The 23656-nt window shown below is 43.4% G+C and overlaps 3 protein-coding genes across 4 annotated transcripts in view; 2 read left to right on the plus strand and 1 right to left on the minus strand.

Moving 5' to 3' along the window:
• LOC140577236 (butyrophilin-like protein 9) overlaps nt 1–14016 on the plus strand; it is a 49639-nt gene extending 35623 nt beyond the window's left edge. The window contains exons 8-12 of one of the 2 annotated variants that reach the window (XM_072697105.1): nt 555–725; nt 3237–3413; nt 10140–10310; nt 11454–11627; nt 13573–14016. In XM_072697105.1, coding sequence (XP_072553206.1) covers nt 555–725; nt 3237–3413; nt 10140–10310; nt 11454–11627; nt 13573–13585 — 706 coding nt within the window. In that variant the 3' untranslated portion in view covers nt 13586–14016. The remainder of the gene's footprint in view (nt 1–554; nt 726–3236; nt 3414–10139; nt 10311–11453; nt 11628–13572) is intronic. The other variant, XM_072697106.1, reaches the window with a different exon arrangement.
• Nucleotides 1–23656, minus strand: part of LOC140577237 (butyrophilin-like protein 8) — a 161721-nt gene that overhangs the window by 130896 nt on the left and 7169 nt on the right. The gene's annotated exons all lie outside the window — the stretch shown is intronic.
• On the plus strand, nt 17184–21823 carry sh3gl2b (SH3 domain containing GRB2 like 2b, endophilin A1). The gene is given in 10 exon segments (XM_072697118.1): nt 17184–17228; nt 18226–18294; nt 18509–18584; nt 18760–18903; nt 19496–19626; nt 19951–20111; nt 20771–20872; nt 21106–21230; nt 21355–21419; nt 21422–21823. Coding segments are annotated over 10 exon segments (1050 nt in total). The 3' UTR covers nt 21554–21823.

The raw sequence follows: 23656 nt of genomic DNA on the forward strand, positions 1-23656 counted from the left end.
GCGGCAGGCCTACACTACAGACTGCACCTCAGGGGGTGTGATACCAATTTCAAAATAAAGGAAAATAGACCCAGGTTTGTGGGGTTCTTTTAACTCTGGTGCTGCATTTTTACACCCTCTTTATCCAACTGCCAGAATCAAATTATATCAGAAACTGAAAAATGGAGATAAGGGTTTTGTATAACAGTGACAAAATACACCAGCCATAACATTAAAACCACGGGCAGGTTGTGTGCATAACTGTGTGACCAATTAAAAATGATTATTAAATCATTTATTATGCTTTAATAAAACTCTGTAAATTTGTTTTAGGGCATTATTAAAATGTTAGAGCTGTTCTTTTCCCCTGCCTGTGCAGAATCCTGAACATCTGTCAGCCATGCAGATCATATATGCAGGTAGTTTGAGCTTTTACTGTTATTGATGGAGGAAGAATTTCAGATGTTAGATGGAGAAGCTGCAGATAGTCACGCTAGTGTGTGCTCGCTCCACCCAGCTAATTTACATACTTACATACCCCTCTTCCCTTCTCCTCTTTTCTCTTTCTGTTCCAGGCTTAATGACTGTTCTCTCTCAGAGAAAAGCTGTTCAGTTCTGGCCTCAGTTCTCAGATCAGTGAACTCACTGAAAGATCTGAACCTGAATAAGAATAATCTGGAGGATTCAGGAGTGAAGAAGCTCAGTGATGGACTGAAGAGTGAACACTGTAAACTGGAGACACTGAGGTAAGATCATCACTCTCTCACTCAACCAGATCTCACACACACGAGTGTAGTTAGTGTTGTGTGTGTGTGTGTGTGTGTGTGTGTGTGTGTGTGTGTAGTCCAGTCTTTTTTGATTAAAAGGAAGATGACAGTGTTTATAGAACACACTCATCCTCTCTCTCCAGAAAACAGCAATATTATACAATGATAGTCCAGTCTTTATTAATCACACTCAGATGAAAGTGAGATGATAAATATGAATAAGAGTGAAACTATAAACAGTCTGGACTCTCTTCACTCTCAGACAGACGTAGTGTGTACAGTTCCTCCAGCAGAGAGGAAGCGGTCAGTGGTGTGTGACTGGTTATTTTGCAGTGTGTGGGTCAGTGGTTGGTCCTGCTGAAGGGGAGGAGAGGTTAGAACCTGTAAAGGGAAAGAAATGTGAAGAAGTGTTCACAGTAACTGTTGATGAATGTTGATGACCTCATGATGCTTCATCAGTGATGAGTGTTCGACTCAGTATGTAATGTTATGTTTTAATCAGTAGACTCTATATCCGTTTCAGCCGGGCTGATAGTGGAATGTTCTAGGGGGAGGAGCTGCAGCTGTTCAAAGGAAAAGTCTTTTACTGTAAGGAAGCAAGTAGGGAGCAGTCATTGGTCTTAGCCCACTGAACCATGTGGACATTTACATTTACTTACACTACTTTTCACATTTTTAAACGCAGTGCACAACAGGAAATGTGTAAACGTTTGTTCTCTCTAGTAAGTAAAAAATGATCCAGGAAAAGAAAATCTCTTTTCTTGTCATCCAACTATTCGTCCTACACGACCTCTAAGGGCTGTTGTAACCATTTCATTGCTTTTTGCTAATGAGTTCGAGGAAGCCTCCCCTCAAGACTTTGTCCGGAAGACCAACACTAAAGCACACTCAGAATGGAGGTCTTTTTCTTTAAACACTGAGAATTCAGATCCTGTGTCCAACACAGTGGTGATTACGGTCGTCTTTGTCTCATCATTCACTACAGACCTCCATGTTTCTACGTTCTGTGTTAATGATTACTCTTAAATGAACCCTAACGTCACTGTGATGTGTTCTCTGCTGAGCTCTGGAGCATACGTAGATCATAAGGGGGTTTAATGAATAATCAAACATTGGACCAACCCTTTTCCTTTACGTTTCCTACACTACGTTCATAAAGCAGATTACAATGATTTTCTTCAGTGTGACTCAGATTTGTTATGTGTGGCAGTGTGAACAAGAGCACACACTGAATTTACTTTCATAGTGGTGTTAAAATCTGACAGCCAGATCAGAATTCACACACTTACATCAGTCCAACCAAGCCTTCATCACAGCTCTGAGCATGAGGACAGGGGGGTCCTGCAGAACCCGTCTACACACTTCAGTGGAGTTTCATGATTTAACACAGCCTTCAGTTCAGGAAGGGCTTGTTAATTAGCTGATTAACTGGATCAGGTGTGTTTGATCAGGGGAAAGTCTTACAGCACTGTCATCAATGCTTATTATCATAACACTCAGCAGGTTCAGAACAGGAGGCAATTAAACCAAAACCAGTACCCAGATTCATTTAAAACAAACTTCTCTATTTTATCACAAAAAAACAATTATTTAAAAATATATAGAAAACTGACAGAACCCTAATGACACTAATGCTAATGATTTACGGTAAAACCAGAAGTTGTACATACACTGTATAAAAACATTACATCCACTGTCTGATCTTAAATCTCTCTGGGTTTAAGGGAGTCAGGATTATATCATTATTTAAGGTCACAGGTTTTCATACACTAAGATGACTGTCTGTAAACAGGTGAAACAGGTGAAAGCCCAGGTGAGGTCATGGCTTTTGAAAGATTTTGATAGGTTAATTGATATTTGAGTTAATTGGAGGCACCTGTGGACCTCAAACACGCAGTTTGATCTGATCAGCAAACATATCAGAAGATCCTAACTGATCTATAACCAGAAAGGTTTAGTCTGATTTGAGATCAGACAGTGTGTGTAAACTTCGGGTTTCAACTGTAAGTATAGATGTTTTTTTATATGTACTAATACGAAAAACCATAAAGTCAAGCATGTAACACCCCCCCCCCCCCATCCCATATAGTGTGTGTGTGTGTGTGTGTGTGTGTTTCTCTCTCTGGTCAGTGTAGTAGAACCTATTGGCCCTACTATTCAATTTCTCCTGCCCTCTGAACCCTCTGTAGCCAACAGCCAGATTCAGATCCACCAAAACAACAGAAATGAAAACAAAGACAAAATACACTGATCTGCCAAAACATTACAACCACACACATGTTAGGAGTGGACTGTTCTGTTTCTTTATGGAGGAGGAATTTCAGATCTCAGAAGTATGAAGAAGAAAGAGAAGCTGCAGATCCCACCCAGCTAATTTACATACCCTCCTCCTCCTCACCCCCACCCCTCACCCCCAACACACACACACACCTCCACCTCCGTCAGTCTGTTTGTATGCAGTGTTCTGATGTGTACTCGTTTCTGTTCTAGGCTGATTGACTGTGATCTCTCAGAGGAAAGCTGTGCAGTTCTGGCCTCAGTTCTCTGCTCACCGAGCTTAACAACACTGACAGAGCTGAACCTGAATGAGAATAAACTGCAGGATTCAGGAGTGAAGAAGCTCAGTGAGGGACTGAAGAGTGAACACTGTAGACTGGAGACACTGAGGTAAGATCATCTGTTACTGATGAATGCAGATCACACATGAGTTTAGTTAGTGTTCTGTGTAAGGCTGTCTCTCTTGCGCTCTCTCTCTCTGTCTCTCTAATGAGAGAGATTATACAGTAGTATTACATTCTTTACTAATCATAATCATACATAGATGAAAGCGAGATGATAATTATGAATAAGAAACTACAAACACCCTCAGGCAGACGCACTGTGTAAAGTTCCACCAGCAGAGAGGAAGCTGTCCATGTGATTGGTTATTTTGCAGATATCGACTTATCAGAGCCGAAGCCACACCGACTTTCTGATAGAGGGTCATGTAGAGTCCACTCTGTTGAGCCTGTTCCTCTAATTAAACCCAGATTCAGGGTGAACAGAAAGTCTGTTCTAACAGCTTAACCTGTATTAAACTGGTTTACCCAACTTCCTCTGATCAGCACCACTGATCTAACACTAGACTAACACTACAACTTATACTATGATTCATTTAATAGCTGAATTCTAAAGCTGTTCTCAGTGACACCATTACTGGTCAGGGATTTGATGCTCTGTCTCATGGACTAGACCTCTGAAACATGGATTAGACCACGCTTGCAAACCACAGGTACATACACCACCCTTGTGTGTGGCGGGGTGGAGTTATAGCTGCTATTTACATTATACTCTAATCATAAACCAGAACACTGGTCATAAATTCTCATCCTCTACAGCTGGTAGTTTTATTGATGACCTCTATAATTCATCAAACTGGATATTACTACTAAAGGAATAGAGAATATTAGAAGAATATTGTGGCACCCTTGAGACATTAAAGGATTAGGCAGTGAAAGCTCATCCCATGGTTTAATGATCAAATCCGTTCTCCTAAAGCAGAAATAGTACCTGACTGCACTAGAAATATTCCTGGAAAGACAGTCTTGTAGAACAGAGAGCACCTACAGAGACACATTTAGCTTGTCTTTAGTAATCCTAGACTACAGTCTCTAAACTCAGTTAGGCAGACAGCTGATAAACTTCAAACACCAGCCGTCTGCAGTATAATAATTTAATGAATTCATGAATAATAAAATTTATATTACACAAAAAACTACACATTGAATTTCAACAAGCCTGATGCTTTACACAGCTTATGCAGATAAAGACCATAAACACACCAAACACACCATACTCTCAGGAAGTGACCACTGTGTGTTTGAGACTGTAAAGAAAGTAAGACATATGGAACAGGTTTAGGGTTTAGAATTAGACTGTTTTACAGCTGGGTTTTAGTTCTGTACTGAGCTCTAATTGTTCAGCTGTGCTGAGTAACACACGATATACATGTATACATGTATACATGACTGATGGAGTTTCTGTACCAAACTAAATAGAAAAATGACAAAAATTCTTACAATATTTCTCAAGAATAATCTTCACAGCACTGTAAATCTGTTCCTGCCATGTTCCAGTCCATGGGAAACCCCGTGGTAGTTCACTGCCACTAGGTGATCACTGCAGACCCTCAAAGACCTGTTTTCATATGTATCAATATTAACAACGTATCAAGAAGGTCCCGCTGCCTGTAGTCATCATTAGCACAGGTCCCTGTCTCAGTGGAAACGAGTGGAACCCTGATTCCTGCTCTTCCACAGCCCTTAATAGATCCCCTTACATCACTGATACTGAGCAGAATCACAGCTGCTGAAACCAGAGCAAAGCCGGCAGCATGAGTGATCTGCTGACCCACTTTACTTTCTTAAACCAACCAGAAACTGGAGCAGTTTATCCCCCACCAACACAAACTACAATCCATAAAAAAGAGAAAAGGTAGATTTTGCTAAGAAAGTAGTTTATTTAATGTTTTGTATTTGTAAAACATATTACAATTTTTTTATATTGGCAAATGAATTAGCATACATAAATGGACACATCTATTATAATGTATTTTGCAAAACAATCACTGGTGAAGAAAGAAAAAATTGACAGTAAATATCGAAACTGCATGAATTGACATAAAAAGCTGTGTAATGCATCTAGAAAACATAAACCAAAAAACTGTGATTCATTCATTATGACTTTATTCATTATTCATTAGGATTTATTCATTATCACTTTAAAAACATGAAGTAAAACACTGACCAATAATGTCATTATCAGTGCTTGAAGTGGGCCTGAACTCACCAGTACACAGGACAGTCACTTGTACATTTTACTCTTTGCTGTTTTTTGTCTTGTGTAGCGGTACTTCTCTCAAGCTGCAGGTGTTGTGCCAAATTCGGACTTTCTGCCAGATTCCAGAATTCTTCTGGTTCACGGACATCTTATATACAACACATGGGATTACGCTGGGGATTTCTTTTGTTGTTGTTGATCTTTCATTAACAAACTAAAGACAACGTTTTAGTTCAGCAAACTTTCAGCTGTATAAGTGTTCAGTATGGAGGAATATCAGAATCAAAGTTAGAATTAAATTCTCCCATTAAATCAAGCAGGTTTGGGCTCAACATTTAATTTTAAATTCAATAGTTGTATTTATATTTGGCAACTGGTACATTATTATTGATATGTCATTCACACCGAGATGGTAATTCTGTATGAGTAGCTTTTATTTAATTACTAAGAAAGAAATATACAACATAAAGTAAAATTCGGAATGTTAAAGGGGAAACACCGCCTCTCTGCTGAACAGTAACATATTCTGGCCTGCTGAGCTCAGTCTGGAACACAATGCATTTAGAGCTGATAGCATTTCAATTTCCAAAGTCTTCCACCTCACTCAGCCAATCAGGACAGCCTTTCACCTCACTCAGCCAGTCAGGACAGCCTTCCACCTCACTCATTGACATTTACATTCATGGCATTTAGCTGACGCTCTTATCCAGAGCGACTTACAAGGTTACTCGTATTACAGAGGTGGGCCAATGTAGTGTTAGGAGTCTTGCCCAGGGACTCTTATTGGTGTAGCGCAGCATAGTCACCCAGACCGGGAATCGAACCCTGGTCTCCCACATGGTGTTGTTGTAACGCAATGGTTTGTGGTGGTGTTATCTGTTGCGCCACACCAACCACTCAGCCAGTCAGGACAGCCTTTCACCTCACTCAGCCAGTCAGGACAGCCTTTCACCTCACTCAGCCAGTCAGGACAGCCTTTCACCTCACTCAGCCAGTCAGGACAGCCTTTCACCTCACTCAGCCAATCAGGACAGCCTTTCACCTCACTCAGCCAGTCAGGACAGCCTTTCACCTCACTCAGCCAGTCAGGACAGCCTTTCACCTCAGTCTCTCAGCCACTGAGAGAACAGGAGACCATAATTTATTTAATTAATACCCACAATCACAGTAACGAAACCAATAACTGATTAAATTGGCTCAGCTCGTAACCAGTAACATGGAGGGACGTAATAAAGTAAATTGGTTAAACAGCGCTGATCCGACTGTCCTGTAGTGATTCAGAACCCTGACTGTTTCTCAGAAATCTGACATGAACAGAACAGCAAGATCACATGTTCAGACTTAAAGCACCATGAACGGTCAAAGTGCAGATCTGGACTCCAGTCTAACAGCGCTCGCGTAAGTGCTCAATAATTCTGCAGCACGCTCAGTTAGTTTCACACTGATGCTACTCCTGACTTCAGTGCTCCAGACTGAGCGTAGCAAGCCAGAATATGTTCCTGTGTAGAAGTGCAGTGTCAGCAGTGATACAGGTGCAGTATCAGCAGTGATACGGGTGCAGTATCAGCAGTGATACGGGTGCAGGATCAGCAGTGATACGGGTGCAGTATCAGCAGTGATACGGGTGCAGTATCAGCAGTGATACGGGTACAGTATTAGCAGTGATACGGGTTCAGTATCAGCAGTGATACGGGTTCAGTATCAGCAGTGATACGGGTGCAGTGTCAGCAGTGATACGGGTGCAGTGTCAGCAGTGATACGGGTGCAGTGTCAGCAGTGATACAGGTGCAGTATCAGCAGTGATACGGGTGCATTATCAGCAGTGATACGGGTGCATTATCAGCAGTGATACGGGTGCATTATCAGCAGTGATACAGGTTCAGTATCAGCAGTGATACGGGTGCAGTATCAGCAGTGATACGGGTGCAGTATCAGCAGTGATACGGGTGCATTATCAGCAGTGATACAGGTTCAGTATCAGCAGTGATACGGGTGCAGTGTCAGCAGTGATACGGGTGCAGTATCAGCAGTGATACGGGTGCATTATCAGCAGTGATATGGGTGCAGGGTCAGCAGTGATACGGATGCAGTGTCAGCAGTGATACGGATGCAGTGTCAGCAGTGATACAGGTGCAGTATCAGCAGTGATACGGATGCAGTGTCAGCAGTGATACAGGTGCAGTATCAGCAGTGATGCGGGTACAGTATCAGCAGTGATACGGGTGCAGTGTCAGCAGTGATACGGGTGCAGTATCAGCAGTGATACGGGTGCAGGATCAGCAGTGATACAGGTTCAGTATCAGCAGTGATACGGGTACAGTATTAGCAGTGATACGGGTTCAGTATCAGCAGTGATACGGGTGCAGTATCAGCAGTGATACGGGTGCAGTGTCAGCAGTGATACGGGTGCAGTGTCAGCAGTGATACAGGTGCATTATCAGCAGTGATACGGGTGCATTATCAGCAGTGATACGGGTGCATTATCAGCAGTGATACGGGTGCATTATCAGCAGTGATACAGGTTCAGTATCAGCAGTGATACGGGTGCAGTATCAGCAGTGATACGGGTGCAGTATCAGCAGTGATACGGGTGCATTATCAGCAGTGATACAGGTTCAGTATCAGCAGTGATACGGGTGCAGTGTCAGCAGTGATACGGGTGCAGTGTCAGCAGTGATACGGGTGCAGTATCAGCAGTGATACGGGTGCATTATCAGCAGTGATACGGGTGCAGGGTCAGCAGTGATACGGGTGCAGTGTCAGCAGTGATACGGGTGCAGTATCAGCTGTTTAGTATCAGCAGTGATACGGGTGCAGTGTCAGCAGTGATACGGGTGCAGTATCAGCAGTGATATGGGTTCAGTATCAGCAGTGATACGGGTACAGTATCAGCAGTGATACGGGTGCAGTATTAGCAGTGATATGGGTTCAGGATCAGCAGTGATATGGGTTCAGTATCAGCAGTGATACGGGTACAGTATCAGCAGTGATACGGGTGCAGTATTAGCAGTGATATGGGTTCAGGATCAGCAGTGATATGGGTTCAGTATCAGCAGTGATACGGGTACAGTATCAGCAGTGATACGGGTGCAGTATTAGCAGTGATACGGGTACAGTATTAGCAGTGATACGGGTTCAGTATCAGCAGTGATACGGGTTCAGTATCAGCAGTGATACGGGTGCAGTGTCAGCAGTGATGCGGGTGCAGTGTCAGCAGTGATACGGGTGCAGTGTCAGCAGTGATACGGGTGCAGTATCAGCAGTGATACGGGTTCAGTATCAGCAGTGATACGGGTTCAGTATCAGCAGTGATACGGGTTCAGTATCAGCAGTGATACGGGTGCAGTGTCAGCAGTGATACGGGTGCAGTATCAGCAGTGATACGGGTTCAGTATCAGCAGTGATACGGGTTCAGTATCAGCAGTGATACGGGTTCAGTATCAGCAGTGATACAGGTACAGTATTAGCAGTGATACGGGTACAGTATCAGCAGTGATACGGGTGCAGTATCAGCAGTGATACGGGTGCATTATCAGCAGTGATACAGGTTCAGTATCAGCAGTGATACGGGTGCAGTGTCAGCAGTGATACGGGTGCAGTGTCAGCAGTGATACGGGTGCAGTATCAGCTGTTTAGTATCAGCAGTGATACGGGTGCAGTGTCAGCAGTGATACGGGTGCAGTATCAGCAGTGATATGGGTTCAGTATCAGCAGTGATACGGGTTCAGTATCAGCAGTGATACGGGTTCAGTATCAGCAGTGATACAGGTTCAGTATCAGCAGTGATACGGGTGCAGTGTCAGCAGTGATACGGGTGCAGTATCAGCAGTGATACGGGTGCATTATCAGCAGTGATACAGGTTCAGTATCAGCAGTGATACGGGTGCAGTATCAGCAGTGATACGGGTACAGTATTAGCAGTGATACGGGTGCAGGATCAGCAGTGATACAGGTTCAGTATCAGCAGTGATACGGGTACAGTATTAGCAGTGATATGGGTGCAGTATCAGCAGTGATACGGGTGCAGTATCAGCAGTGATACGGGTGCATTATCAGCAGTGATACGGGTGCATTATCAGCAGTGATACGGGTGCATTATCAGCAGTGATACAGGTTCAGTATGAGCAGTGATACGGGTGCAGTATCAGCAGTGATACGGGTGCATTATCAGCAGTGATATGGGTGCAGTATCAGCAGTGATACGGGTGCAGTGTCAGCAGTGATAGGGGTGCAGGGTCAGCAGTGATACGGGTTCAGTATCAGCAGTGATACGGGTGCAGTATCAGCAGTGATACGGGTTCAGTATCAGCAGTGATACAGGTGTGGGGTCAGTGTAGGTGTTCTGTATGGCTGATACCGGTCCATATTAGAAGTCAGTATCAATATAATGTAGAGAAACACAAATAAACAGTGCCTCATTAGTCTGTGTGCTTAACCGTTTCCAAAGATCTCCTGAATGAAGCTCAGTTAAAGTTTAAGTTCGTTAGTTAAGATAAGTTCCAGGGCTTTAGTTATTTTAGTGTGTGTGTGTATTTGTATGTATCTAGCTTCTAATCAATTCTCTTTCTCTCCCAGTCTGGAAAAGTGTGTTCTCACAAAAGGAAGCTGTTCAGTTCTGGCCTCAGTTCTCAGATCAGTGAACTCACTGAAAGATCTGAACCTGAGTTACAATAAACTGCTGGATTCAGGAGTGAAGGAGCTCAGTGAGGGACTGAAGAGTGAACACTGTAAACTGGAGACACTGAGGTAAGATCATCTGTTACTGATGGATGCAGATCATACACACATACAGTACGTACAGCCCACACACACAAATACACACACAAAATAGCCCACCATTTTAACTGTGTGCAGGTGAGAATTTCAAAAGAGAGCTTTATTGTATAAAGAATAAAAGCAACACCTACCCTCTCTCTATGTATGTCTTTTTGCCTCCTTCTCTCCTTCTCCCTCAGTGTTGGTAAAAGTTCAGTAGCAGCTGTACATTTCAGCTGGAATGTGTAAATGGAATGTAGAATGTATTGTAAGGCTCAGACAGTGCCCTCCATAATGTTTGGGACAGACACTCCCTCTGCTCCACAGTTCAACGTTTCAGATAAACTAGTCAGACGTGATTAAAGTCCACATTCCAGACTTTAATTTAAGGGTATTTGATCCATTCCACTTTTGTAAAAGTGCTGTTTAAATTACAGCACTTCTACACACTTCCCCCTAATTCTAGAACATTGTAATGTTTGGGACACAACAGTGACGGGTCCATTAAAGCAGTCATGTTTAAGCAGTCATGTTTAGCACTGTGTTGTATACTGGGTCTCTTGCCTGCAGTGACTGTTTAAAGTGCTGCTATTGTGGTGATGCTTTGTAGAGCCTCTAATGCAGCGGTCTTCAGCTCTGACTTGTTTCAGGCTCTTTAAATCACGTGACTAAATGAACTTCTCCACATTGAAAAACACACAGGTGGTGATTTCTCTGCAGTGTGTTTGGGATCATTATCTTGCTGTGGGTTGAAGCTCCAGCCATTGGGTTAGGAGGCCTACAGCTCCTTTTTATCTCCACACTCTCACGCTCTTGCCATCACATACAGATTCATTTTGGTCTCTTCTGTCTACAAGACCATTTCCCAGAATTCTGCAGCTCTCTTTAAACTGTTTTGCAGACTGTAATCTGACCATTCTGTTTAGTGGTCTGCATCTTGCAGTATAGCCTCTGTGTTTCTGTTCATGAAGTCCTCTGCAGATGTTGATAAACTCACACCCACCAAACAGTAATTTCAACATGGTGAAGGTCTGGTTAAATAAACGTTCTGGAGTCTAGAACTTTGTTCACAGTGAGGAGGTCTGAGTGAAGATCACAGATGTTAATGAGATGTTCTTCTTCTTCTCTCTGCAGGTTGTCTTACTGCGTTATCACAGATACAGGCTGTGCTGCTCTGACTTCAGCTCTTACAGAGAACCCCTCATCAGCTTTAACACAGCTGGATCTGAACGGTAATCAGATAGGAGAGTCAGAGCTAAAGAAGAAGATCTCTCAGCTGAAGCAGACATTTCCACACCTGACAGTAAAGTAAGCAGCTGAATTTCACACTCTACCACTCTCACACACACTGGTACTCCATACACACACTCTGCTCCTCACTCCTCACACACACACTCTACTCCTCACACACACACTGTACTCCTCACACACTCTCTACTCCACACACACACACACACTCTACTCCTTACACACACACTCTACTCCTCACACACACACTCTACTCCTTACACACACAAACACACACACACACTGTACTCCTCACACACACTGCACACTGTACTCCTCACACACTCTCTACTCCACACACACACACTCTACTCCTTACACACACACACTCTGCTCCTAACTCCTCACACACAAACTCTACTCCTCACACACACACACACTCTACTCCTCACACACACACACACACTCTACTCCTCTCACACACACACTCTACTCCTCACACACACACACTCTGCTCCTAACTCCTCACACACAAACTCTACTCCTCACACACACACACACTCTACTCCTCACACACACACACACACTCTACTCCTCTCACACACACACTCTACTCCTCACACACACACACACACACACACACACACACACTCTACTCCTCTCACACACACTCTACTCCTCACACACACACACACACACTCTACTCCTCACACACACTGCACACTGTACTCCTCACACACTCTCTACTCCACACACACACACTCTACTCCTTACACACACACTCTACTCCTTACACACACACACTCTACTCCTTACACACACAAACACACACACACACACACTGTACTTCTCACACACACATTCTATTCCTCACACACACACACACTGTTCTCTCCTCACACACACAGTTCTCCTTACACACACACACTGTACTCCTTACTCACACACTGTACTCCTTACACACACACTCTACTCCTTACACACACACACTCTACTCCTTACACACACAAACACACACACACACACACTGTACTTCTCACACACACATTCTATTCCTCACACACACACACACTGTTCTCTCCTCACACACACAGTTCTCCTTACACACACACACTGTACTCCTTACTCACACACTGTACTCCTTACACACACATTCTATTCCTCACACACACACACTGTTCTCTCCTCACACACACAGTTCTCCTTACACACACACACTGTACTCCTCACACACACTGTACTCCTCACACACTCTGTACTCCTCACACACACACACACTGTTCTCCTCTCACACACACTCTGTTCTTCTCTCACACACACACTGTTCTCTCACACACACACACTGTTCTCCTCTTACACACACACTCTGTACTCCTTACACACACTCTGTACTCCTTACACACACTCTGTACTCCTTACACACACACTGTACTCCTCACACACACACTCTGTTCTCCTTACACACACACTGTACTCCTCACACACTCTGTACTCCTCACACACACACACACACACTGTTCTCCTCTCACACACACTCTGTTCTTCTCTCACACACACACTGTACTCCTCACACACACACTCTGTACTCCTCACACACTCTGTACTCCTCACACACACACACACTGTTCTCCTCTCACACACACACACTGTTCTCTCACACACACACTCTGTACTCCTTTACACACACTCTGTACTCCTTACACACACTCTGTACTCCTCACACACACACTCTGTACTCCTCACACATTCTGTACTCCTCACACACACACACACACTGTTCTCCTCTCACACACACACACTGTTCTCTCTCACACACACTCTGTACTCCTTACACACACTCTGTACTCCTCACACACACACTCTGTACTCCTTACACACACTCTGTACTCCTCACACACACACTCTGTACTCCTTACACACACTCTGTACTCCTCACACACACACTCTGTACTTTTCACACACACACTCTGTACTCTTCACATACACACACTGTGTACTCACCAGTGTCTTACTTTTTGTTTTGCAGTGCTGATTCATGAAGTGCGAGTGTATCTGATACAGAAGAAGAAGAACGTCTTATTGCATCCTCAAAGACAGACACACACACACACTGACACACAGAGACAGTGTGATTCTACACTGTTAAATCTTTGTTTCCTCATTGGTCAGAATCTAAACACCTACAGGGACGTGTTCATCACAACCCTTATGTGTGAATGTTTGAAGATGAGACAGCATTGGTGATGATCCAACCTCCTACTCTAACTGTATGATTCTGTTTTTAGCACCAAATGTTCCAAATTCTGCTGCCTGCTTCAGCTCAAATACAGTATAACCTGCTTCAGCTCAGATACAGTATAGACCTGCTTCAGCTCAGATACAGTATAAACCTGCTTCAGTTCAGATACAGCATAGACCTGCTTCAGCTCAGATACAGTATAAACCTGCTTCAGCTCAGATACAGTATAGACCTGCTTCAGCTCAGATACAGTATAACCTGCTTCAGCTCAGATACAGTATAGACCTGCTTCAGCTCAGATACAGTATAGACCTGCTTCAGCTCAGATACAGTATAACCTGCTTCAGCTCAAATACAGTATAGACCTGCTTTAGCTCAGATACAGTATAACCTGCTTCAGCTCAGATACAGTATAGATCTGCTTCAGCTCAGATACAGTATAGACCTGCTTCAGCTCAGATACAGTATAACCTGCTTCAGCTCAGATACAGTATAGACCTGCTTCAGCTCAGATACAGTATAACCTGCTTCAGCTCAGATACAGTATAGATCTGCTTCAGCTCAGATACAGTATAACCTGCTTCAGCTCAGATACAGTATAGACCTTGCTTCAGCTCAGATACAGTATAACCTGCTTCAGCTCAGATACAGTATAACCTGCTTCAGCTCAGATACAGTATAGACCTGCTTCAGCGCCAGATACAGTATAAACCTGCTTCAGCTCAGATACAGTATAGACCTGCTTCAGCTCAGATACAGTATAACCTGCTTCAGCTCAGATGTAGTACCCCACTCCAGTGAGAGCAGTGAGGGGTTCTAACCCTCAGTGCAGTGAAGGAACTCTTTGTGAAGACCTGTAGAGCTAACAGGAGGCTGTGCAGCAGTGCTGAACTGTGAATAATCTCTCAGTGTAAAACTTTATACTGCTCTGCTTTACTAACACCACCCTGTTACACACACCACCCTGTTACACACACATACCACCCTGTTACATACACATACCACCCTGTTACACACACATACCACCCTGTTACATACACATACCACCCTGTTACACACACATACCACCCTGTTACATACACATACCACCCTGTTACACACACCACCTTGTTACACACACATACCACCCTGTTACATACACATACCACCCTGTTACACACACACCACCCTGTTACACACACACACACCACCCTGTTACACACACATACCACCCTGTTACACACACATACCACCCTGTTACATACACATACCACCCTGTTACACATGCATAAAGTATGTATATACATGTATATATGTGTAATCTGTCAGAGTTTGAAGCCAATAAAATGAATGTTAAAATTCTCTGGTCCACGTCTGTCTCTTAGTGCTAAACAGTAATCTCTGTTAGGCCTCTTCTCTTGGCTTCACTGTTGTACGCTTTAAACCCCCTACATTTACATCCTCTCATTAAAATCAGCTCAGGTCCAAATGGGGAGTGAATCATGTTGGGACTTCACTAACACACGTTTAGATGGTTTTGAGGCTCTGTGGTCAGCAGCTGGTATTTTAAGGCCGTGGTCAGTGATGTAATATGAATTCTGATCATAGCTCGACTCTACACACCTTCTCTACTCTGACCTCTTCTGCTGTTGGAGTAAAGCCACACTGCTCTTCATTACACCATCACTCGCTGGACCCTGGTCTGCTCCTACTGGTTAGAACAGTGAAGTCAGTGTATTGTTGTCAGCTGGGTAATAGATGCACTGTTTACTTCATTACTGAATATTTGAATGATAATTAATGTTAATGTTATTTTAATGTTAATCCCTGATTGTTGTAAATACTCAGCTACACTAAAAATGAGTCAAATTTAAATTGTAAAATTCAGAGAAAAACTCATTTGTAAACATTGGTAATAAATATTATTCATAAATAATTTGACTTAATTTTAAGAAGCAGTGTGTATTAAAATTGGAGGAGGTGAGAGAGAAAGTAAACATTAAAGGCCGAGCTTTAGAGTTTCAGTAGTGAATTCGGCTCTCTGCTGCAGCTCAGTAAAAACTCCCTGAACCTGAGCGCTGATCCCATCCTGCAGAAACAGGACACCCTGCAGCCTCTCAGAACTGCAGGTCTCTGGACAGCAGGATCAGTAGGATCAGAAGTTAGACATTTACATTTACAGCATGTATCAGAATCTTTTCTCCAGAGCGACAGAAGAGCTTCACTGTTTACTGAAGAAGAACCTCAGCTAGTTTGAATAGACTAATAATTCAGACATCCTCTAATCTTAGACTCCTAAACACAAGTCAATATGAATATATTATGAATATATTGAAGCTGGAAGGGCTCTCGGTGCGGATCGGCTTTTGACCATCACCATCAAGTGCGAAGGGGTCAAGTATGGTGAGCAGAGGAAGACCAGCCAGAAGAGAGCTGCAGTGGTCAAGTCTTGAAGTGAGGAGAGACTGAACAGTAACCTGGGCGACCTCTCTAGAGAGGAAGGGTCGAAGTCTCCGGATGTTGTCCAGGAGAAATCTGCAGGACCGAGTCAGAACTGCAACATGACCTGAGAACCATAACTGATCATCCATGACTACATCAAGACTTCCAGCTTCCTTAGAAGGAGTGACCAGTGAGTTAGAGGTGGGACTGTGATGGTTGACCCGTTTCTGGAGTGTTTTATTGGAGCAGGTAAAGCTCTGTTAAACTGTCCTGAACTGAACACAGCACACCCCACTAACACTCCACTGGTACTGAATCATGATGAGGAGCGTTTATGTATTTTTCAGTAAAAAAAAAAAAAGGAGAATATTGTTAATACAAGAATAATTGTAACATTATATATAACCCAAAACATAATTGTAGTAATTCCTATTTATATTATTGATATTTTATTGTAATTATTACTGCTATTACTAATATTAATATTAATAATAATAATAATAATAATAATAATAATAATCATAATAATAATAATAATAATAATAAACCCTTATCCTAGTGCCAATAGTAATATGATTACTATTACTCCAACTATTTATAATAATAATAATAACAACAACTATATATATAGTGATTGTGATTATTCATTATGCATATTATTGTGTTATTATTAGTGGTAGTGATGCTAGTATTAGTAGTCTAATATAATAATAAAAGGATACTGGGAGATTCAGAGCAGCAGATGATGGGTGATGAAGGCTGAAAATGTTTTTCAGGTGAAGTAAAACAGTGAACAGGTGAGGGGGGGGGCAGATGTGAGGGGCACTGTTACACTATTAGAGAGGGGGATGTTGATGGTAGCTGAGGGGCTGTGACGTCAGGCGCCGCTCGGTATCCCGGATGGAGTAGAGGCGCTCTCCCGCAGCAGCAGCAGCAGCTCCGCCTCTCCGCGGCCCCGCCTCTCCGCAGCTCCGGTCATGTCTTTGGCGGGGCTGAAGAAGCAGTTCCACAAAGCCACGCAGGTAAGATCTGCTCCCGCTGATGATCATACCGGAGCCCGGGGTCGGGGGCCTCTCCTCCGGCTACTGATCCGCTACCGTCTCCAGCTCGTCTCTGTGTGTCCAGTGTCCGGAGTGAGAGGCAACGTTATAGAGATACAGAGGGGTCAGAGAGCTCTTCATCCCTCACCCCACCTTCATCTTCCTCCATTCTCACACACCAGCTCCTGCTGTGTTCATCAGCAGTTACTCTTACTGCCTACAGGGGGCGCTGTGCCTTAAACAGTCAACGGGGATTTATGGGTCAATACTAAGACAGTCTGATGCAAAAGTTTGGATACCCTGATCAAATGACATGGTTTGTAAACAGAGATCACAGCCCTGCACAGTTTTAATGACTGTTTATTTACTGGAAGTGAAATATGGGAAATAGCGCGTGCTGTACTGAGGGTGTAGTTTACCCTCTGATCTCTTTACAGTGGTGGTGATGGGAACCAGGCGTCGGTCGTCATGACTACAATACAGATATTATTCTAATCTGTTATGTTTAAATACTTAGAAATAATGTGTAAATATTTAGAAACTGGTTAAAAAGTACAGTAAAATGTCATTTAAAAATTGCATATTTATAGATCATTTATTTACTTATTTATATTCAGAACATTAACAAAGGAAGTTTAGACAAACTTACATAACATTGTATATCTGCTAGACAAAAACAACAGGAATGACGGTGATTATAATAATATTTTATATTTTATTCATTTATGATTATAATTATATGTTATATATATATATCCTATAATAACTATACTACTATTGCTACTAGTACTACTAATAATAAGCACACACTACTACTACTTAAACAACAATACAAATAAAACAGTAAATTCTGTATCTGATAGGAAAGCTGTTTAATTGACTTAATAAGTCAGTGAACAACAGCTGTGTGCTTTAGATGCTTTAGACGAGGTGTATGTATGTGTGTGTGTGTGTGTGTGTGTGTGTGTGTTTCTTACAGAAAGTAAGTGAGAAGGTTGGAGGAGCAGAAGGCACTAAACTTGACGATGACTTTAAAGAAATGGAAAAGGTAAAAAGAGGACAGTGATGTTTCTGTGATGAAGCACCAGACGAAGCAGAACTGCTGACGGAAAGCACGTTGTTGCTGTCACTCAGAAACCTCCTATCTCCATTTTCACTACTTGACATCTGACAGTTGTTCTTATTGTATCAGAATTGTGCAAAACCACACCAACTGTGTGTGTGTGTGTACATGTGTGTGTGTGTGTGTGTTGGTTATGTAGAAATGGGACACCACAAGCAGAGCAGTGCTGGACATCATGACTAGACTAACTACAGAATACCTACAACCAAACCCAGGTTAGTGCGGTGTGTGTGTGTGTGTGTGTGTGTGTGTGTGTGTTGCAGGCTAAGGTGACGATATACTGTTTATTAGTCATTTAGTTTATTATTGGTTATGGTTGTTTTGTATATTTCATACATTTATTTAAATGAAATGTGTGTGTGTGTGTGTGTGTGTGTGCGCGCACTACAGCATCCAGGGCGAAGCTCAGTATGATAAACACAATGTCTAAGATCCGTGGTCAGGAGAAAGGGCCAGGATACCCGCAGGCCGAGAGCGTGCTCGGAGACGCAATGCAGAAATTCGGCCGGGAACTCGGAGAGGAGTCCAGCTTTGGTAACACACACACACACACACACACACACACACACACACACACATTGATTCACCAGTTTAACCCCATATCCCCACTGTTATCACTCTGACCCTCAGAGAAGGTTCTGTTTATTTTTATTTGTATATTTTGTTTATTTTTATTAATTTGTTTGATTTTATGATTTGTTTGCTTTTAATACAGAATTATTACTATATTTAAGGATTTAGTAGCTTTTTCATCACTATACTCATCTGTTGTCATAATTATCTTAAAATTATTTTCTGATCTCTTTCCCTGTATTGATTTTTCATCAATATATTTCTGAATCCACATAAATGTAGAATTGAAGAACAATATTGGTGCAAAATCCTTGTATCTCAGTTTCAGATGTGGCAGATCTTCTTTATTAGACATTCATGAAGAATAGACCAATAGAAATGCTCCTTTGAAAGAAAGTTCTTTTCACTGCTGAATCACTCTCACACTCATTTACTTGTTTACTCAGTTCTCAACAACCAGTACCAGTACCATAGCAACCAACTCGGATCCCATATCAACCACTCAGCTCACCCTCTCGCTCTCTTACTCCCGCCAATCAGCAACAATTCTGAGTCTCCAATTATCCGATGCTCGAGGTGATGTGGGAGCTAGGGGAGGTGAAGGATGCGTTAGATATGGAAGTCAAACAGAACTGCATTGACCCGCTCCAGAACCTGCACGACAAAGACATCAAAGAGATTCAGGTAAAACACACACACACACACACACACACACACACAGTTACTGTTCACACACTGATTTTATTTAGTTGATACGTACACAGCCGTCCTGAGGGCAGGGGGGTGGTCCCAGGGGAAATCTGATTGGCTGTTGGAGAGAGTCCTCCGCCTGTTGAAGGTTACTCTTTTCACTGTGGAGAGATCTTTACTGAGGAGGGACTGAAGCTGCTTGTGTTACATAATAACTGAACACAGTAATAACTAAAGAATTTAGATTTGGTCTGAAGGGTCTTGACTGAAGCTCTGGTGTGTGTGTGTGTGTGTGTGTGTGTGTGTTTGTCTCTCCAGCACCACCTGAAGAAGATGGAGGGTCGGCGTCTGGATTTTGACTATAAGAAGAAGCGTCAGGGCAAAGTAACTGAGGAGGACATCAAGCAGGCGCTGGAGAAGTTTGACGAGTCCAAAGAGGTCGCAGAGCAGAGCATGTTCAACCTGCTGGAGAGTGATGTAGGACACCCCCCTCTCTCTCTCCTTCACTCTCTACTGTTTCTCACTCCCAGTGTGTGTTTACTCTTCCACATGTCCACAGCAGTGATATTGAAAATGTGCTCAGACAGCTTCAGGGTGCTTCATAAATGATACACCCTCTGGAGAAAAGTATGAAGAGACCTACTCACTCACTGGATCTTTTGAAGTATTAAAAGTATCTAAAAAGAGTAAGTAGTCTCTACTGTCCAGGGAAAGCTTTCTGCTAGATTTAAGAGCATTTGATTGCAGTCTTGATGTTAGATGACAATCACCACCCTACCTCACCTCAGCATCCCCAACTCATCCCAAAAGTACTGGATGGAGCTCCTCCACCATCATTCCAGAGAACACAGTTCCTCCACTGCTCCACAGCTCCTCAATGCTGGGGGGCTTTATACCCCTCTAGCCCACACCTGGCATTAGGCAGCATGGAGCCAATAGGGTCATGATGCTGATCTGCTCCAGAGAGTCCTATTCTATTGGCTAGACAAGCTGTCAATTAGCACATCTGTCTCAGCAACTTAAAGCAGCTGAATGAATTCATTAGAAGGGTGTCCACAAACATAAGCTTTACTCTGAAGTATATATATGTCTGTGTGTGTGTGTGTGTGTGTGTGTGTGTGTGTGTGTGTGTGTGTGCAGATAGAGCAGGTCAGTTGGCAGCGCTGGTGACAGCTCAGCTGGAGTATCACAGGCAGGCCGCTGATGTTCTCCAGCAGCTCTCTGAGAAAGTCACCCTTGTGCCAAAGGAGGGTAGCAGGGGTAACAGTGAAGTAGAGGAGGGTAGAAGGGGTAGAGGAGGATAGAGGGGGGCTGCTACATTATGCAGGTAAGAGGCAACTGTTCACTGTAAACACAAGTGAATGTATATAGTCTGTGTTTCTATTAAACTGGCCAATGTAAGATCCATAGTTGGAGTACGTATTAAATGTGTGTGTGTGTGTGTGTGTGTGTGTGTGTGTGTGTGTAATGCAGGATAAAGGAGGCCTCCAGTAAGCCCAGGATTGAATACATTGCCAAACTGCGCATGGAGCTGCAGTTACCCAGCGAAAACCACAACGGAGGAATACACACCGCTAAATCACCTGCAAGATCTCCCGGTACACACACATACACACACACACACACACACGTCAGATTCAGTTGCATTATGGCTTACATTTTTACAGGCTACATCTCTCTCCCTCTCTCTTTCTCCCTCTCTGTCTCTCTCTCTCTCTGCAGCCCCTCTTGATCAGCCGTGTTGTCGGGCTCTGTATGACTTTGATCCGGAGAACGAGGGGGAGCTGTGACATTTAAGGAGGGTGACATCATCATTCTGACCAATCAGATTGACGATAACTGGTATGAGGGGATGATCCACGGCAAGTCGGGTTTCTTCCCCATCAACTACGTGGACATCCTGGTGCCTCTGACCCACTAGGCCTCTCCTACTGCGCGCTGCTCATCCTTGCTGTTGCCTAGCGACCCGGTTTGCATTCGCTGTGCATCTGTGCTACTCTTTCAATACTGTCTCTGTTGATCTGTTGCCACGGAGATCAGGCCAGGAGGAAGAGGATGAAGATGATGATAAAGATGAAGATGATAGGGACAGTGAACATAATGTCACACTCTGAAGTGTTTGTGTTTAGAGCAGCTCAGGTGGTCGGTCTCTGTGTGTGTGTGTGTGTGTGTGTTTGGTTTTGTGTTTAGAGAGGGGTTCTGCACTGACCTGCAGGACCATCGGCCAGCTTTCCCAGTTAAGAGCTTGGACTTCAGTGTGGAAACTGGTCTGTAGGGGGCGTCTCCTCTCAGCTGGTGACTGTGGCTGTTCAGCTCCCTGCTTTCTTTTGTTAATCTCTCCGGGTGTGAGTGTGCTCAGTCTGTGCACTTGTCTTGTGGTGTTTTTGTTGACGTCCTGCATGCAGTAGCTGTAGCAGTCTAGAACTGGGACCACTGGGACTCTGTTTCTGGCTGTTTTGGGCATCTTGCATCATTGCAGATGTGGATACTGGGGTAAAATTCTCTCCAATTGACTTTTAAACAAAAAGATGTTTTTTGGGCACAGAAGCTTTTAGACTTTACCTCGTGCGGATCTGAGGTGTGGCTTGCTGTTCATATAAATGTAAGGGGAATGGTGTATGTCCAGTTCAGCACCTTATTGTGTTTCATTTGACCAGTTTAACCAGTTTAAGTCAGTGCTGCATCCATACATCTTCACTGTGTGAACCTGTTAAAAGCTAATACTATCAGAAGGACACTGGGGTTTTGATGCTGTAGGGGATCAATAATCAATAATGTATAGCTGGAGGGTGAGCAGTCACAGTGCAATAATGAGCTGCAGGGTGTGTGTGTGTGTGTGTGTGTGTGGTGAAGGGTGTCAGTGTTAGGTTGTATTCAGCTTAGCCTTGATTGGCTCGTTGGGTCTGTTGATGAGCAGAAGGCTGTGTTCAACAGTCATCTGTCACTCAAGCAGCTGAACCTGACCCACACTCCTGCCCTGCCCCTGTGGACCTGCTCCAGATCCACCTACTTTAGGGCACTGGAGCAGGGCACTACTTCACTACTGCAGGGCACTATGTGTCCAAATGTTTGTGGACAGCCCTTCTAATGAATGCATTCAGCTACTTTAAGTTGCACCCACTGCTGACACAGATGTGCAAATGCACACACACAGCTAGTCTAGTCCCTGCAGAAGTACTGCCAATAGAATAGGACTCTCTGGAACTGTGTTCTCTGGAATGATGGTGGAGCTCCATGCAGTACTTTTGGGATGAGTTGGGGATGATAAGGTGGAGTGATGATCATCCAACATCCTGACCTCACTAACGCTCTTGTTGCTGAATGCAATCAAATCCTCACAGCAATGCTGCTCCAAATTCTAGTAGAAAGTCTTCTTCTCTGAACAGTAGAGACAGTTACTCCAACAGAAGCAGGAGAAACTATTTTTAATCTGCTTGATTTCAGAAAAAAGAATGAATGAGTAGGTGTCCCAATACTTTTGTCCACATTTGTGTGTGTGTGTGTGTGTATAGGTGTGTGTATCAGGCATTGTTTTTACTGTAAGGGATCAGTAGTAGAAGGTCATTAGCTCTTTAATAGTAATGGCTGCTGTAATTAGCAGAATCCTGCTGAAGCAAATCCAACCAGGATCCTGCCTTTTTACCCTGAGTGACCAAAGCCAGCTTAACATGGCCCGTTAACGTCCCCTCAACTCCCCTCCCTCTCACACTTAGTTACAGCATGTGATTGGCTGAACGCGCTGGGCTGTGGTTCCTGTCCTCACGAAGCAGCTGCAGCCCAGAAATCTCATAATCTTATTTCTACAATATTAATAAAATATAACTGATGTTCAGATTATATGAAGAGTACATTCCAGTGTAGGCACAGTACGTGTGTGTGTGTGTGTGTGTGTGTGTGTGTGTGTTCTGATTACTGTAGTTAACTGGCTGTCTGAAATCTGTGGAAGTGTTCTCTCTGCATGTTATTAGTGACACATTCTTTCTGGGTCTTCTTTAAATTTATTTATTTATTTATTTATTTATTT

This window comes from Salminus brasiliensis, chromosome 14 (genome assembly GCF_030463535.1).
Source record: "Salminus brasiliensis chromosome 14, fSalBra1.hap2, whole genome shotgun sequence".
In the NCBI taxonomy this organism is placed as follows: Eukaryota; Metazoa; Chordata; class Actinopteri; order Characiformes; family Bryconidae; genus Salminus; species Salminus brasiliensis.